Source organism: Callithrix jacchus, chromosome X (assembly GCF_049354715.1).
Source record: "Callithrix jacchus isolate 240 chromosome X, calJac240_pri, whole genome shotgun sequence".
Taxonomy (NCBI): domain Eukaryota; kingdom Metazoa; phylum Chordata; class Mammalia; order Primates; family Cebidae; genus Callithrix; species Callithrix jacchus.
In genome coordinates, this window is record NC_133524.1 from 138,715,905 (window position 1) to 138,727,395 (window position 11,491).

General features: G+C 55.3%; 3 protein-coding genes across 3 annotated transcripts; all 3 read left to right on the plus strand.

Moving 5' to 3' along the window:
- The first annotated feature begins 900 nt into the window (after nucleotides 1–900).
- Nucleotides 901–5,006, plus strand: LOC144581181 (uncharacterized). The gene is made up of 4 exons (XM_078363891.1): nucleotides 901–1,014; nucleotides 2,052–2,272; nucleotides 4,654–4,746; nucleotides 4,901–5,006. The coding sequence occupies exons 1-4, from the start codon at nucleotides 912–914 to the stop codon at nucleotides 4,922–4,924; spliced, it is 441 nt and encodes a 146-aa protein (XP_078220017.1). The 5' UTR covers nucleotides 901–911; the 3' UTR covers nucleotides 4,925–5,006.
- Nucleotides 5,007–5,310: 304 nt separating this feature from the next.
- On the plus strand, nucleotides 5,311–8,021 carry LOC144581069 (uncharacterized). Its single transcript, XM_078363060.1, has 2 exons — nucleotides 5,311–7,619; nucleotides 7,966–8,021. Exons 1-2 carry the CDS (start codon nucleotides 5,372–5,374, stop codon nucleotides 8,019–8,021), a joined length of 2,304 nt encoding a protein of 767 aa, XP_078219186.1. The 5' UTR covers nucleotides 5,311–5,371.
- On the plus strand, nucleotides 7,790–11,243 carry LOC118150515 (uncharacterized). Its single transcript, XM_035288580.3, has one exon. It carries the CDS (start codon nucleotides 8,213–8,215, stop codon nucleotides 10,697–10,699), a length of 2,487 nt encoding a protein of 828 aa, XP_035144471.3. The 5' UTR covers nucleotides 7,790–8,212; the 3' UTR covers nucleotides 10,700–11,243.
- Nucleotides 11,244–11,491: the final 248 nt, after the last annotated feature.

Sequence of the window (11,491 nt, forward strand, 5' to 3'; positions counted from 1 at the left end):
AACCAGCCCTTGTTTTCACCCCTAGGAGGCCTTGGTCAGGACCATTAGGGAGAGATGCTAGCGTGATTCATTTCCTCTTGGGGGTTTCATGGAAATAGGAACCTGGATCTGAGGAACAGTCTCTGGAGAGGAGGGCGACAGAGTGGAGGCCCTGTCAGGAATAATATGCTAAAGAAGACTGAGGGGCCTTCCCACCGCATTTCAGACGGAGGGCAGTGGAGCCCTGCCTGGGGCCTGGGAGGCCCTATCCCACTGTGGTTGGATGTGTTGCTACCTCTCTTGCACCCTGCAGGTCTCAGGAATGGGAGGGGCTTATTTGGAGGTGAAAGACGCCGACCCACAGAGTCAGTGAGTCCAGGCGCAGCCCCTCGGGAAGGCTGGAAGGGAACGCCCAAGGCTGGTAGTGTCCCTCCACTGTCCCTGTACCTGCTGCCAGCTCCGGAGGACCCCATCAGGGTCCCCAGATGTACAACTTTCTGACTTCCATTTTGGGAGTCAGCAAAAAGGAGACGTTTTCTCGTAGGAGGGCAGTTTCAGTTAAGCAGAGGGAGAAGCCCCAGGGCTGGCCACTGAATAAAAAGAGAACTTTGTTGACAGACGGTAACCTCCCAACACAGAGGGGAGTCACAGGCTGCACCTGGCCACACTCCCTGCTGTCAGCCCTGGAAAAAGGTGGGCTATGAGTGTGAAGGACTGCGGAGGTGGGAGGGAAGAGGTTGGTAAGGTTTAGGGAGTAAGCAAGAAGGGTTGCAGCACATCCGAGAAATGGGAAGGAAGACGTGAAAAACAGGAGGAGGGGTGGGGGATGAAAACGAGGCTGAGAAGGGGTGGGGCTGTTCCTCCGCAGAGAGGAGGCCACACCCCACGCTGCCCCTGCCGTCAAGCCTGGTCAACCCCCGCAGGGTTCCCGGATGTGCTTTCCCAGCCTCCATCTTCTAAGTCTTGGAAGGCATTTTGTGAGGAGGCGCGATCTAGGTCAGCCGAGGGAAGTCTTAGATCCAACCAGTTCTCAAGGTAAGGGCCCCGAGGGAGAACTGAGGGACCTACCACCACAAAGAGAAAAACCCCCGGCCCGCCCTACCCCTGCTGTGGGGCTTGGAGGTCACAGAGAGTAAGAGAGCAACCGAGGGCTGAGGTACAGGAATACGGCAACCGAGGGCTGAGGGACGGGTCCTCCTGACGCGAATACGGCATCCGAGGGCTGAGGGACGGGTCCTCCTGACGGGAATATGGCAACCAAGGGCTGAGGGACGGGTCCTTCTGACAGGAATAGGGCAACCGAGGGCTGAGGGCCGGGTCCTCCTGACGGGAATAGGGCAACCGAGGGCTGAGGGCCGGGTCCTCCTGACGGGAATAGGGCAACCGAGGGCTGAGGGCCGGGTCCTCCTGACGGGAATAGAGCAACCGAGGGCTGAGGGACGGGTCCTCCTGACAAGAATAGGGCAACCGAGGGCTGAGGGACGGGACCTCCTGACAGGAATACGGCAACCCAGGGCTGAGGGATGGGTCCTCCTAATAGGAATAGGGCAACCGAGGGCTGAGGTACAGGAATACGGCAAACAAGGGCTGAGGGATGGGTCCTCGTGACGCGAATACGGCAGCCGAGGGCTGAGGGACGGGTCCTCTTGACGGGAATACGGTAACCGAGGGCTGAGGTACAGGAATATGGCACCCGAGGGCTGAGGGAGGGGTCCTGCTGACGGGAATAGGGCAACCGAGGGCTGAGGGACGGGTCCTCCTGACGGGAATAGGGCAACCGAGGGCTGAGGGCTTCGTATTCCTGACAGGAATATGGCAGCCCACCATAGGTATTTTCGTGCATAGGCTGATATGAGGTTAACGGTGGGAATCTGTCCTCTGAGGTGGGAGGTTCCCTCAGTCCTCCTCAATGTCTCCCTATTTATTCCCTACAGGGCCGGCACCTCCTCCCTTCAGTCGTGGGGATGCGGCGCTCAGCTCTCGGCAGCCATTTTCCTGCCAAGGCTGATATGAGGGTCAGGGTGGGAAACTGTAAGCAGTAACTAAAAGTGTCTGTCTTTGTCTAAAACTAGAAAAGACAGGCGCACCACACCGAGGGCCTAGGAGTCTTCTGGCAACAGAGGAGGCTGAACCGGGGCTGCAGTCAGGGAGGCGGCACTGGGCTTCCTGGGGAGCCCGTCACAGGCAGGGCCTATTCACGACGCAGGAAGGGCCAAGGTTGGCCTGCAGCCCTCCGCCAGGACCAGACGTCTGCAGGGGCTCCCCTGAAAGCCAGCAGGCAGTGCTGGTTCAGGTGAGTATCTTCCTCTGGTTTATTGTTTTAAATAAATCCTCTCTTTCCCCGCCATTTGCTCCCCGCACCCTTTCAGATCCTGCCATCGGGGCGGGCGGCTAGGTGGCCCTGTAGGGAATAAATAAGGAGATTTTGAGGAGGACTGAGGGAACCCCCACCTCAGAGGACAGATTCCAACCCTCCTCCTCATATCAGCCTTAGCGGGAAAATGGCTGCTGAGAGCTGAGCGACACATCACCAGGACCGAAGAAGGGAGGAGGTGCCAGCCCTGTAGGGAATAAATAGGGAGACTTTGAGGAGGACTGAGGGAACCCCCTCAGAGGACAGATTCCCACCCTGCTCCCAATATCAGCCCTGGCAGAGCTCCCCAGTTGGCTCAAGCTCAGCCGCAGCCCCTCAATTCTGAGTGAAGGGTGTCAGGGACGGGGAGGCCTTGGTGTGAGGGTCCCATGGCAACTCAGCAGAGGCAGCCATTTTCCGGCCAAGGCTGATATGAGGGGCAGGGTTGGAATCTCTCCTCTGAAGTGGAGGTTCCCTCACTCCACAACGTCTCCCTATTTATTCGCTACAGGGCCGGCACCTCCTCCCTTAGGTCGTGGGGATGCGTCACTCATCTCTTGGCAGCCATTTTCCCGCCAAGGCTGATATGAGGGGCAGGCTTGGAATCTGTCCTCTGAGGTGGGGGTTCCCTCAGTCCTCAAAGTCTTACTGTTTATTCCCCACAGACCCGGCACCTCCTCCCTTCTTTGGTCGTGGGGATACGTCCCTCAGCACTCGGCAGCCATTTTCCTGCCAAGGCTGATATGAGGGGCAGGGTTGGAATCTGTCCTCTGAGGTGGGGGTTCCCTCAGTCCTCAAAGTCTACCTATTTATTCCCTACAGGGCCGGCACCTCCTCCCTTCTTCGGTGCTGGGGATGTGTCGCTCAGCTCTCGGCAGCCATTTTCCTGCCAAGGCTGATATGAGGGTCAGGGTGGGAATCTGTCAGCAGTAACTAAAAGTGTCTGTTTTTGTCTAAAACTAGAAAAGACAGGCGCACCACCCCGAGGGCCTAGGAGTCTTCTGGCGACAGAGGAGGCTGAACCGGGGCTGCAGCCAGGGAGGTGGCACTGGGCTTCCTGGGGAGCCCGTCACAGGCAGGGCCTATTCACGACGCAGGAAGGGCCAAGGTTGGCCTGCAGCCCTCTGCCAGGACCAGACGTCTGCAGGGGCTCCCCTGAAAGCCGGCAGTGCTGGTCTAGGTGAGTATCTTCCTCTGGTTTATTTTTTTAAATAAATCCTCACTTTCCCGCCTTTTGCTCCCCCCACCCTTTCAGATCCTGCCATCGGGGCAGGCAGCTAGGTGGCCCTGTAGGGAATAAATAAGGAGACTTTGAGGAGGACTGAGGGAACCCCCACCTCAGAGGACAGATTCCAACCCTACCCCTCATATCAGCCTTGGCGGGAAAATGGCTGCCGAGAGCTGAACGACGCATCCCCAGGACCAAAGAACGGAGTAGGTGCCAGCCCTGTAGGGAATAAATAGGGAGACTCTGAGGAGGACTGAGGGAACCCTCTCAGAGGACAGATTCCCACCCTGCTCCCTGTATCAGCCCTGGCAGAGCTCCCCAGTTGGCTCAAGCTCAGCCGCAGCCCCCTCTTTTCTGAATGAAGGGTATCAGGGACGGGGAGGGCTTGGTCTGATGGTCCCATGGCAAGTCAGCAGAGGCAGCTGCCTCTGGTTGGCAGAGGGAAGATTCCCAGGCCCTGCTGGGGATAAGAGGGAGGACTGAAGTGTCATATGTGCTTCAGAGCAGATGTGAGGCTGCCCCGACTGTCCCTGTGGTAGAGTATGGGATGTGGCTGCCTCCTCACTACCTCCCTCTGCTCTCCGGGATGTGGAGGTTGCTCTGAGGTTTTGCCTCAGGCCGGCAGAGTGGTAGGGGATGTGGCCCGGTCTGAGAAAATGTGACAACGCTAATAGAATTCTCAGTGGGCCACACACCCCAGAACTGTGGGGCTCTGGATGTCTCACCAGCCCTAGCTGCAATCTTTAGCCAGAGGGGCTCTGTTGCTGCTGCTGCTCCTTTTTTTTGTTTGTTTTGGGAGAAGTTTCTGTCTTGTCACCCAGGCTGGCGTGCAATGGCATGGTTTCAACTCACTGCAATCTCCACCTCCCAGGTTCAAGTGATTGTCCTGCTTCTGCCTCCCAGGCAGCTGGGATTACAGGTGCCCACCACCATGCCTGCCTGATTTTTGTATTTTCAGTAAGACAGAAATACATGTTGTCCAGGCTGCTGTCGATCTTCTGACCTTAGGTGGTCCACCCGCCTTGGCCTCCCAAAGGGCTGGGATTACAGGCATGAGCCAGAGTGCTCAGCCCTCTCTCACTTCTTCTTGCAGGTGGTCCAGGAACCAGGAGTTGAAGACCAGGGTCTGAGTTCCACTTCTAAACTCAGCACAGCAGAGGAGGCCCAGGCAAAGCTAGGAGTCAAGGTGAGTGCACACCCTGACAGTGTACAAAGGGCCCTACTCCCACAAGCAGATAAGACATGGCAGCACCCAGTCCTAACCACCTACTGCCATTCCTGGTGCCCCAGGCTCTGCCAGCCAACTGTGCCCTGAGTTGCTTTCTCACATTCTCCTACAGGTTCCCACAAAACAAACGCCCTAGGAAGACAGGCGATCTGTGAGGCCTAGAGTACCATCTTAAGAGAAGGAGACTTGTAAGGCAGCCTTTGTCAGAGCCATCATGGGTGAGTTGCTCAGCTGAGACCGCTCACACGGTCCCTATCTCCCTCAGGCCTATGGGACCCCATCATTCCCATTTGTGCTCAGTCACACGTTTACCTGCTGCTCCTGAACAATATTCATCATGCCTCTCTTTCCAAACCTTTCATGCCCCAGCTTTGAGCAAGACTTTCAGAGCCCAATTTTAATACTGGAGTTGGTAGATTCACAGGATCCCACAGACGAGGAACAGGAGGAAACCTCCTCCATTTTCTCTTCCTCTTTCTACTTTTAATTCTCCTCCTCTTCCTCCTACTGCTCCTCCTCATCTTCTTCCTTCTCCTCATTCTCATTTTTTTCTCTGATTTTGGATGTTCAAGCAGACAAGGAGATGCCTGCTGCTGGGATGCCGAGTCTTCTCCAGAGTTCTCCTGAGAATCCTCAAAGTCCACCCGAGGGGCCTGACCAGTCTCCTCTCCAGAGTCCTGTGAGCGCCTTCATCTCCTCCACTTCATTGAGTCTTCAGAGTCCTCCTGAGAGTCCTCAGAGTCCACCTGAGGGGCCTGTACAGTCTCCTCTCCTGAGTCCTGTGAGCTCCTCCTCCACTTCACTGAGTCTTCCCCTGAGTTCCCCTGAGTATCCCCAGAGTCCTCCTGAGGGGACTGCCCAGGCTCCTCTCCAGAGTCCTGTGAGCACCTTCATCTCCTCCACTTCATTGAGTCCTCAGAGTACTCCTGAGAGTCCTCAGAGTCCACCTGAGGGACCTGTACCGTCTCCTCTCCTGAGTCCTGTGAGCTCCTCCTCCACTTCACTGAGTCTTCCCCTGAGTTCCCCTGAGTATCCCCAGAGTCCTCCTGAGGGGCCTGCCCAGTCTCCTCTCCAGAGTTCTGTGAGCACCTTGGTCTCCTCCACTTCATTGAGTCCTCAGAGTACTCCTGAGAGTCCTCAGAGTCCACCTGAGGGGCCTGTACAGTCTCCTCTCCTGAGTACTGTGAGCTCCTCCTCCACTTCACTGAGTCTTCCCCTGAGTTCCCCTGAGTATCCCCACAGTCCTCCTCAGAGGCCTGCCCAGTCTCTTCTCCAGAGTCCTGTGAGCACCTTCATCTCCTCCACTTCACAGAGTCCTCAGAGTACTCCTGAGAGTCCTCAGAGTCCACCTGAGGGGCCTGTACAGTCTCCTCTCCTGAGTCTTGTGAGCTCCTCCTCCACTTCACTGAGTCTTCCCTTGAGTTCCCCTGAGTATCCCCAGAGTCCTCCTGAGGGGCCTGCCCAGTCTCCTCTCCAGAGTCCTGTGAGCACCTTCATCTCCTCCACTTCATTGAGTCCTCAGAGTACTCCTGAGAGTCCTCAGAGTCCACCTGAGGGGCCTGTACAGTCTCCTCTCCTGAGTCCTGTGAGCTCCTCCACTTCACTGAGTTTTACCCTGAGTTCACCTGAGTATCCCCAGAGTCCTCCTGAGGGGCCTGCCCAGTCTCCTCTGCAGAGTCCTGTGAGCACCTTCGTCTCCTCCACTTCATTGAGTCCTCAGAGTACTCCTGAGAGTCCTCAGAGTCCACCTGAGGGGCCTGTACAGTCTCCTCTCCTGAGTCCTGTGAGCTCCTCCTCCACTTCACTGAGTCTTCCCCTGAGTTCCCCTGAGTATGCCCAGAGTCCTCCTGAGGGGCCTGCCCAGTCTCCTTTGCAGAGTTCTGTGAGCACCTTCGTCTCCTCCACTTCATTGAGTCCTCAGAGTACTCCTGAGAGTCCTCAGAGTCCACCTGAGGGGCCTGTACAGTCTCCTCTCCTGAGTCCTGTGAGCTCCTCCTCCACTTCACTGAGTCTTCCCTTGAGTTCCCCTGAGTATCCCCAGAGTCCTCCTGAGGGGCCTGCCCAGTCTCCTCTCCAGAGTCCTGTGAGCACCTTCATCTCCTCCACTTCATTGAGTCCTCAGAGTACTCCTGAGAGTCCTCAGAGTCCACCTGAGGGGCCTGTACAGTCTCCTCTCTTGAGTCCTGTGAGCTCCTCCACTTCACTGAGTTTTCCCCTGAGTTCATCTGAGTATCCCCAGAGTCCTCCTGATGGGCCTGCCCAGTCTCCTCTCCAGAGTGCTCTGAGCCCCTTCATCGCTTCCACTTCGTTGAATCTTTCCCAGAGTTTCCCTGAGAGTCCTCAGAGTCCTTCTGAGGGGCCTGCCCAGCCTGCTTTCCAAAGTTTGGTGTGGTCCTTCTCCTCCACTTCACTGAGTCTTCTCCAGAGCTTCCCTGAGAGTCCTCAGCGTCCTCCTGAGGGGCCTGCCCAGCCTATTTTCCAGAGATTTGTGTGCTCCTTCCCCACTTCACTGAGTCTTCTCCAGAGTTTCCCTGAGAGTCCTTGGAGTTCTCCCGAGGGGCCTGTGCAGTCTCCTCCCCAGAGTCCTGTGAGCTCCTCCTCCTCCAGTTCATTGTGTCTTCTCCAGAGTTCTCCCGAGAGCCCTCAGAGTCCTCCTGAGGGGCCTGCACAGTCTCCTCTCCTGAGTCCTGTGAGTTGCTCCTCCACTTCACTGAGTCTTCCCCACAGTTTCCCTGAGTGTCCTTGGATTCCTCCTGACGGGCTGTCCCAATCTCCTCTCCAGAGTCCTGTGAGCTCATTCTCCTCCTCCTCCCGCTCCTCCCCCTCCTCCCGCTCCTCCCCCTCCTCCCACTCCACCCCCTCCTCCCCCTCATCCTCCTCCTCCCCCTCTTCCTCCTCCTCCCCCTCTTCCTCCTTCTCCCCCTCTTCCTCCTTCTCCCCCTCTTCCTCCTCCCCCTCCTCCTCCTCCTCCTCTCCATCCCCCTCCTCCTCTTCCCCCTCCCCCTCCTCCTCCTTTTCCTCCTCTTCTTCCTTCTCCTCCTCCTCCTCCTCCTCCAGTTCATTGAGATTTCTCCAGAGTTCTTCTGAGAGTCCTCAGAGTCCTCCTGAGGGGCATGCGCAGCCTCCTCTCCTGAGTCCTGTGAGCTCCTCCTCCACTTCACTATGTCTTCCCCCAAGTTCCCCTGAGAGTCCTCAGTGTCCTCCTGAGTGGCCTGCGCAGTCTCCTCTCCTGAGTTTTGTGAGCTCCTTCTCGTCAATTTCACTGCGTCTTTCACTGAGTTCTCCTGAGAGTCCTCCTGAGGGGCCTGCCGAGTTTGCTCTCCCGAGTTTTGAGTGCTCGTTCTCCTCCACTTCACTGAATCTTCTCCAGAGTTTCCCTGAGAGTCCTTCCGAGGGGCCTGCCCAGTCTCCTCCCCGGAGTCCTATGAGCTCCTTCTCCTCCCTCTCTTCCAGTCCACTGTGTCTTCTCCAGAGTTCCCCTGAGATTCCTCAGAATCCTTCTGAGGGGCCAGCCCAGTCTGCTCTCCAGAGTTTTGTCCGCTCCGTCTTCTCTGACTGTTTGAGTCTTCTTGAGAGTTCTCCTGAGTGTCTCCAGAGTCCTCCTGAGGGCCCTTCCCAGTCTGCCCTCCAGGGTCCTGTGAGCTCCTCCTTCATTCCATTGAGTTTCCCCCCGAGTTCCCCTGAGTGTCCCCAGAGTCCTCCTGAGGGCCCTTCTCAGTCTGCCCTCCAGGGTCCTGTGACCTCCTCCTCCTTCAGTCCATTGAGTTTTCCCCCGAGTTCCTCTGTGTGTCCCCAGAGTCCTGAGGGCCCTTTCCAGTCTGCCCTCCAGAGTCCTGTGACCTCCTTCTCCTTTGGTCCATTGACTCTTACCCCGAGTTCCCCTGAGTGTCCCCAGAGTCCTCCTGAGAGCCCTTCCCAATCTGCTCTCCAGGGTCCTGTGACCTCCTTCTCCTTCAGTCCATTGAGTTTTCCCCCGAGTTCCCCTGTGTGTCCCCAGAGTCCTGAGGGCCCTTTCCAGTCTGCCCTCCAGGGTCCTGTGACCTCCTTCTCCTTCAGTCCATTGAGTTTTCCCCTGAGTTCCCCTGTGTGTCCCCAGAGTCCTGAGGGCTCTTCCCAGTCTGCCCTCCAGAGTCCTGTGACCTCCTCCTCCTTTGGCCCATTGATTCTTACCCCGAGTTCCCCTGAGTGTCCCCAGAGTCCTCCTGAGGGCCCTTCCCAATCTTCTCTCCAGGGTCCTGTGACCTCTTTCTCCTTCAGTTCATTGAGTTTTCCCCCAAGTTCCCCTGTGTGTCCGCAGAGTCCTGAGGGCCCTTTCCAGTCTGCCCTCCAGGGTCCTGTGACCTCCTTCTCCTTCAGTCCATTGAGTTTTCCCCCGAGTTCCCCTGTGTGTCCCCAGAGTCCTGAGGGCTCTTCACAGTCTGCCCTCCAGAGTCCTGTGACCTCCTCCTCCTTTGGCCCATTGACTCTTACCCCGAGTTCCCCTGAGTGTCCCCAGAGTCCTCCTGAGGGCCCTTCCCAATCTGCTCTCCAGGGTCCTGTGACCTCGTTCTCCTTCAGTCCATTGAGTCTTACCCCGAGTTCCCCTGAGTGTCCTCAGAGTCCTTCTGAGGGGCCTGCCCAGTCTCCTCCCCAGAGTCCTGTGAGCTCCTTCTCCCTCTCTTCCAGTCCTTTGTTTGTTCTCCAGGGTTCCCCTGAGAGGCCTCAGAATCCTTCTGAGGGGCCTGCCCAGTCTGCTCTCCAGAGTTTTGTGCGCTCCATCTTCTCTGACTGTTTGAGTCTTCTCGAGAGTTCCCCTGAGTGTCCCCAGAGTCCTCCTGAGGACCCTTCCCAGTCTGCTCTCCAGGGTCCTGTGAGCTCCTTCTCCTTCAGTCCGTTGAGTCTTACCCCGGGTTCCCCTGTGTGTCCCCAGAGTCCTGAGGGGCCTTCCCAGTCTGCCCCCCAGGGTCCTGTGAGCACCTTCTCCTCCTGTCCATTCCGTCTTCCCCTGAGTTCCCCTGAGTGTCCCCAGAGTCCTCCTGAGGGGCCTTCCCAGTCTGCTCTCCAGGGTCCCGTGGGCTCTTTCTACTCCTCCACTTTATGGAACCCATCCAGTGAAGAGTCCAGCAGCCCAGCAGATGAAGATACAAGAACCTCAGACACCTTACTAGACAGTGAGTCCTTGACAGATAATGAGTCCCTGACAGCCACTGAGCCCTTGGTTGCTCATACACTGGATGAAAAGGTGGATGAGTTGGTGCGGTTTCTTCTTCTCAAATATCAAGCGAAGGAGCCTGTCACAAAGGCAGAGATGCTGACGATTTTCGTCAACAGGTACAGGGGCTACTTTCCTATGATCTTCAGGAAAGCCCGTGAGTTCATAGAGATTCTTTTTGGCATTGCCCTGACAGAAGTGGGCCCCGACCACTCCTATGTCTTTGTAAATACATTAGACCTCACCTGTGAAGGGAGTCTGAGTGATGAGCAAGGCATGCCCCAGAACCGCCTCCTGACACTTATTCTGAGTATAATCTTCATAAAAGGCTCCTGTGCCTCTGAGGAGGTCATCTGGCATGTGCTGAATGGAATAGGGGTATGTGCTGGGAGGGAGCACTTCATCTTTGGGGAGCCCAGGGAGCTCCTCACTAAAGTTTGGGTACAGGAACATTACCTGGAGTACCGGGAGGTGCCCAACACTTCTCCTCCACGTTATGAATTTCTTTGGGGTCCCAGAGCCCATTCAGAAATCAGCAAGAGAAAAGTAGTAGAGTTTTTGGCCATGCTAAACAATACCGTCCCTCGTTCCTTTTCACCCTCATACAAGGATGCTTTGAAACATCTAGAAGAGAGAGCCCAGGCCACAATTGACACCACAGATGACTCCACTGTCACAGACGGTGCAAGCTCCGATGTTTCCCAGCCCGTCTTCCCCTGAGCAAAGTCTAAGGCAGAATCTTCCTTTTGAGTGTGAACAGGGCAGGCGAGTTTCTATGCCATGGAGGGCCCGGGTGAAGCTGGCGAGAACACAGTGTTTGCGTTTCTGTTCCATATGATAGTTTAGGGATTTACCTATTTTACTTTGGGGTATTTTTCAAATGCTTTTCCTTTTAATAACAGGTTTAAATAGCTTCAGAAACTTAGTTTATGGAGTTTATGAATATTAGTCACACATGTGCTGCTGTTTAACTGGTTTAGGAGTAACGGTTTGATAGTTTGTAAAACACACACACACACACACACACGATTGGGAAAACCTGCCTTTTCTGTGGTCTGTCACACTTTAATATGGTATTACTGTAGCAATTTTCTTTAAACTGTAAAAGAACTCTGGAGTTGAATAGTGGAACAAAACAAAGAATTGTTAATATTTGCATTTCCTCATAACCTTTAGTCTGTTGTTCTTGAAAATTAAAGATACATACCTGGTTTTCTTGGCTTGTTTAATAAAGTAGCAGAGATTAAATGATAATAAATAAAAATATCACGGACTCCTTTATTTGACGAACATTATATCAGCATTTGCTCATGGAAGTTACGTTTAGTAGTGAAGTTACTATTAAAAGCAAGACTTACACCTACTCATAAAACGGTAGAGTATAGGTACAGAAGCCATATCGGGAACTTGGTAAGATTTTTCTCTTCAATCTAAAGAGTAAGTTTAAAAAGGAGTGGGGCGGTGAGACTCCAGTTGGAGCCTTCAAACAAAAAGGCCCTGAGCTAAGGCAGT